The sequence below is a fragment of the Oncorhynchus nerka genome, linkage group LG12, assembly GCF_034236695.1.
Source record: "Oncorhynchus nerka isolate Pitt River linkage group LG12, Oner_Uvic_2.0, whole genome shotgun sequence".
NCBI lineage: Eukaryota > Metazoa > Chordata > Actinopteri > Salmoniformes > Salmonidae > Oncorhynchus > Oncorhynchus nerka.
This window is the reverse complement of record NC_088407.1, coordinates 53878918-53884570: the sequence shown is the minus strand read 5'-3', so window position 1 is coordinate 53884570 and position 5653 is coordinate 53878918. Positions and strand designations below refer to the sequence as shown.

Below are 5653 nucleotides of genomic sequence, written 5' to 3'. Positions count from 1 at the left end.
CTCAACCAATGGTAGTGCGGCTTACTCATCCCACATCCAATCACAGAGCACGATGTTGGGATTCCAGACGCGAAACAAACATGGCAGCCTCCAGGCGCTGAAGGTTGCTGAACATTTCCCAGGTTGATTTGGCTCATGACATAGAAAGTATGCTGAGCTTGTCTATAAGAGAGGTACGTGTAATAAACTCGTTACCAGTAACATGAGCTAGTTTGTATTTGGCGTACTTTATTGGCAATAACGATTAGTCTGTTAGTTGCAATGGAATGTAGCTAGCTAACGTTAGCTACCTAGTTACACATATCAACTGATGCAAAGCCTTAAACTCGGGGAGTTAGTTGGCTAGCTACAGTATCACATCTAAAACATCAATATATTAGCCCACATCCCCACAGAGACATGGTTAAAGTTGAATGGCACAGATTTCCAACCATTTCAGCAGTGTACAAATTGGTCATGTTGATTCAGCAACCATGTTCACAAAATGGAAATTATTGTGATTATTATAGAATCATACACATTTCACATTATTTGACAGGTGTCCTTGGCTCTGCGGGAAGGTAGGATCTCCCCCACGGAACTGTGTCGAAAATGCCTGGACCGCATCAAGAAAACTCACTATCTCAATGCTTACATCACTGTGACAGAGGAGCTTGCATTGAAACAGGCACAGGAGGCTGAGAGTAGGCTCCTCAAAGGTGTGTGTTTCCTGTCTCTCTGTCTGTATCTGTTTGTTTCTGTGTGCTGTATGCATGTTTTGTACAGTGCAGATTATGATCAGGTCTTGCCTTATTATCTTTCTTTCCTACAGGTGCACCCAAAGGTCCACTGGATGGGATCCCTTTTGCTGTGAAGGACAACTTCTGCACAGAGAACATCAAGACCACTTGTGCCTCCAAAATGCTGAAAGGTATGTCCCCTAATATCTAAAACGGGGATTCATTGCTCCTCATTTGAGTTGGGTACATTGATAATCCTAATCCCCTGCTGTCTGTTTTGTAGACTACATTCCTCCATACAGTGCTACAGTGGTTCAGAAGCTCCTTGATCAGGGTGCTGTTCTCATGGGGAAAACTAACCTGGATGAGTTTGCAATGGGGTCAGCCTCTTAAACACATTTCAAGAACTATACACACACTAAGAACTATATTTATTTGCAGAATTACTAGTATTATCATCTTCTGGCCTTCATTTACATCCCTCCCTCCATCCTTCTCCAGTGCAGGCAGTACTGACAGTGCTTTTGGACCTGTCCGGAACCCCTGGAGCTACGCCGGCCCTTACAGAGAGCAGACTGGGGCTGAACCGGACTCTGACTGGGTCATCACTGGAGGCAGTTCTGGAGGAAGTGCTGCAGCCGTGGCCTCTCTCACCAGCTTCCTGTGAGTCTGCAGACCCAGGGCTGCGTTCAAGAGCTTTGGACTGTTTCAAACTGAAATGACAATTTAAACACACAAATGATTTATTGTTTCCTTGTTCTGGTACTTGCAGCTCTTTAGGATCGGATACAGGTGGCTCCACCCGTAACCCAGGGGCATTGTGTGGTGTTGTGGCCCTGAAGCCCACCTACGGCCTAGTGTCCAGACATGGCCTCATCCCCCTGGTCAACTCCATGGACGTCCCAGGCATCATAACCAGGAGTGTCTATGACGCAGCTACAGTCCTTGATATTCTTCAAGGACATGATGTCAAAGACTCTACTACCATAACCCATAACCCCTCCACACTGACACACCTATTTGATGACTTTGATGTCAGGAACATCTGTGTTGGCATTCCCAAGGTGAGCTTTCCTTATTCACCCAGTAGGATCAGACTTCTCCGCTCATCCCAGTGGTTTAACGTGGAGATTGTTGTTCTGGTTGTGTGTCCTTTCCCTCATCGTCAGGAGTACCACGCCCCAGGTCTGTCCCAGGAAACCCTGGCCCAGTGGAACCGTGTGGCGGACATGTTTGAGCGGGCGGGGGCACGGGTGGAGCAGGTGTCCCTCCCCCACACCCAGCACTCCATCGTCTGCTACCACGTCCTATGTCACACCGAGGTGGCATCCAACATGGCACGCTTTGACGGCCTGGAATATGGTACAAACCAGGTTTCAATATTTAATGCCCTGTGCTGAAAATGTTTTTCTAATTGCCACTTATGGATTAAGTTGTATTGAATTGAGTGGTTTGATCTATCTGCCTGTTTGTCTGTCTGGCTATGCCATTGTTTGATGATCTATGGTGTAAATTTGTATAGCTCAGTAAATGCAAGACGAAGGTAATTTGATTTGAAAGCCCAACAAAGTGAAGTTTTCCTTAACGTTACATTTATTGTACAGTGGGGCAAAAAAGTATTTAGTCAGCCACCAATTGTGCAAGTTCTCCCACTTAAAAAGATGAGGCCTGTAATTTTCATCATAGGTACACTTCAACTATGACAGACAAAATGAGGGAAAAAAATCCAGAAAATCACATTGTAGGATTTTTAATGAATTATGGTGGAAAATAAGTATTTGGTCACCTACAAACAAGCAAGATTTCTGGCTCTCACAGAACAGTAACTTCTTCTTTAAGAAGCTCCTCTGTCCTCCACTCGTTACCTGTATTAATGGCACCTGTTTGAACTTGTGATCAGTATAAAAGACACCTGTCCACAACCTCAAACAGTCACACTCCAAACTCCACTATGGCCAAGACCAAAGAGCTGTCAAAGGACACCAGAAACAAAATTGTAGACCTACACCCGGCTGGGAAGACTGAATCTGCAATAGGTAAGCAGCTTGGTTTGAAGAAATCAACTGTGGGAGCAATTATTAGGAAATGGAAAACATACAAGACCACTGATAATCTCCCTCGATCTGGGGCTCCACGCAAGATCTCACCCCGTGGGGTCAAAATGATCACAAGAACGGTGAGCAAAAATGTGGAAACATCATGCTTTGGGGATGTTTTTCTGCAAAGGGACCAGGACGACTGATCCGTGTAAAGGAAAGAATGAATGGGGCCATGTATCGTGAGATTTTGAGTGAAAACCTCCTTCCATCAGCAAGGGCATTGAAGATGAAACGTGGCTGGGTCTTTCAACATGACAATGATCCCAAACACACCGCCCGGGCAACGAAGGAGTGGCTTCGTAAGAAGCATTTCAAGGTCCTGGAGTGGCCTAGCCAGTCTCCAGATCTCAACCCCATAGAAAATCTTTGGAGGGAGTTGAAAGTCCATGTTGCCCAGCAACAGCCCCAAAACATCACTGCTCTAGAGGAGATCTGCATGGAGGAATGGGCCAAAATACCAGCAACAGTGTGTGAAAACCTTGTGAAGACTTACAGAACTTGCACAATTGGTGGCTGACTAAATACTTTTTTGCCCCAATGTAAAAGCCCTATAGCCAGCAAAGCCCATGCCACCTCTGTTTATTTTCATTATTGCTGTGTGTGTAGGGAAGCAGGTAGCCTAGCTGTTACAGCATTTGGGCAGTAACCAATAGCTTGCTTGATCGAATACCTGAGACGACAAGGTGAAACATTGGTTGATGTGCCCTTTAGCAAGGTACTTGACCCTAATTTGCACAGAAAGGACGTACCACTATGGCTGACCCTGTAAAACAACACATTTCATTGCACCTATCCGGCATATGTGACAATAAAACCTATACAAAAAACAACAACATAATATTTATTTACAAGGGATTTGTCATTGTAAAGCAAGATTGATATATTATTTGTGAATTGTTCTCCACAGGCCACCGTAGTGGGATCGACAGTTCAACAGAGGCAATGTATAGCACCACTCGCCACGAGGGATTCAATGATGTTGTACGAGGAAGAATCCTCTCCGGGAACTACTTCCTGCTCAGACAGTAAGATACATCACACATTTTCAGTAACAAAAAAAAAACACAATTTAATTTCAATAGCTTATTTATAGCTATTTTTTATTTAAATACTTCACATTTCTACTACTGTAAGATCGGGGATCATGTTGGGGCTGGAAGCAGAAATTAGAGTTTTTGGACAAAAGTTAAGATCTCTCACAGGTTGCCTCCCTCAGGAACTACGAGCACTACTTTGTGAAGGCCCAGCAGGTGCGGCGGCTAATAGCGGAGGACTTCAAGCGAGTGTTCAGCTCTGGTGTTGATGTGCTGCTCACGCCCACCACACTGAGTGATGCCATGCGATACACGGACTTCATGCAGGAAGACAACCGCACACGCAGTGCCCAGGAGGACATTTTTACACAGCCTGTCAATATGGCAGGTACTGAGGAAACACACACTCCCCCGACACTTCAAGGGAAATAATGTTAATCTTTTAACTCTCCCTTTTCAAAGGAATTGGGTTGGAATTCATAGATCGGTCAACCCATTGATTTAGATATCAGATTAAGGTCTATCTCAAACAGTTCATCTCCAAAAGGAAACAGATCACTTTGAGGACAGTTAAAGTTTCACCCGTCTTTTATACCCGCAGCCACTGATCTTCAGACAACCTTACCCTCCAAACCTTTCTCCCTTCTCACATTTACCCCTTCAACTCTCTATTTCTTCCACAGGGCTCCCTGCTGTTTCCGTGCCAACAGCATTATCAAACAGAGGCCTTCCCATTGGCCTGCAGCTGATAGGCCCCGCCCTCCAGGACAGGAAGCTGCTGACGGTAGCCCAGTGGATAGAGCAGAAGGTGGGCTTTCCCCCCATCTGTTACCATGGAGATGCCGGAGAGGGGGAGATGGGTGAGGAGGTCCATGAGAGAGAGCAGACCTCCGTTGTATGAGGAGAAACATGGACACTAAACTAATGATACAGAGCTACTCAGATGTATGATGGTCAAGGAAAGGACATACACAGAAAAAGGCCTTTTCTGGTTACTTTTCCAGGGTACTACCACCGAATGAACCCACTTAAAGTAATGCTCCAGAACTTTTGTATAATTTCAGCCAGTAGTTTTTCAAAAGCGCTTACGAGCCTGAAGGAAAATCTATCCATTGCATCACGTACAGTACAGTTCAATTTGTAATCTTGGTAAAGGAACACCTTGAAATGTTGCTCCCTTGTGTTTGAAGATAAACTGTTTCAGTAGTATTTGATTTGTACAGAGAACCCTTTCACACGTTTCATTAGGAGCATGTTTATACGTCTGTCTGATCATAATGGCCATTATAAATGAGACTTTATCTTGTGAAATGTGTACTTAAAAGCAACTACTGTGTGTCTGCAGAGTTTTCAGGCTTTTGTCAATATTTGTACTTGGAACAAAAGAACACAAACCACTTTCCATACACAGTGCAGATAGTAAAACTTTACAAGGCAATTTAATCTTATATACTGTTTACCTTATCAGAATATGTTTTGATAACTTTGAGAATGGTTGTTAATGTGTGCAGTTCCAAGCAACACTCATGAGAGGTTTGTTAGGAGACTAGTTTGCCTTCGGTTAGATTACCATACCCTGAGGCACGGTGAGTCACATGGCACAACAAACACGGAGTAGAAAGTCTGGTATAGCTAATTTCATCCCCTAAAGGTTATGTTTAGGATAGGGTGTAGGATCATCTAGGCCCGTATTCACAAAGTCTCAGTGTAGGAGTGATGATATAGGATGGGTTTTGCCTATTAGATCTTTAGGGGGGAATTCAGACCTGCACTGTATTCCTTTTTATGCACTTTTCTTTAA

The 5653-nt window shown here is 44.3% G+C and overlaps 1 protein-coding gene across 1 annotated transcript; it reads left to right on the top strand.

The window, feature by feature from the left end:
* The first annotated feature begins 57 nt into the window (after nucleotides 1–57).
* Nucleotides 58–5201, top strand: qrsl1 (glutaminyl-tRNA amidotransferase subunit QRSL1). Its single transcript, XM_029675155.2, has 10 exons — nucleotides 58–173; nucleotides 539–698; nucleotides 812–910; nucleotides 1003–1099; nucleotides 1221–1382; nucleotides 1492–1783; nucleotides 1889–2081; nucleotides 3726–3843; nucleotides 4035–4240; nucleotides 4536–5201. Exons 1-10 carry the CDS (start codon nucleotides 150–152, stop codon nucleotides 4751–4753), a joined length of 1569 nt encoding a protein of 522 aa, XP_029531015.2. The 5' UTR covers nucleotides 58–149; the 3' UTR covers nucleotides 4754–5201.
* The last annotated feature ends 452 nt before the right edge of the window (nucleotides 5202–5653 follow it).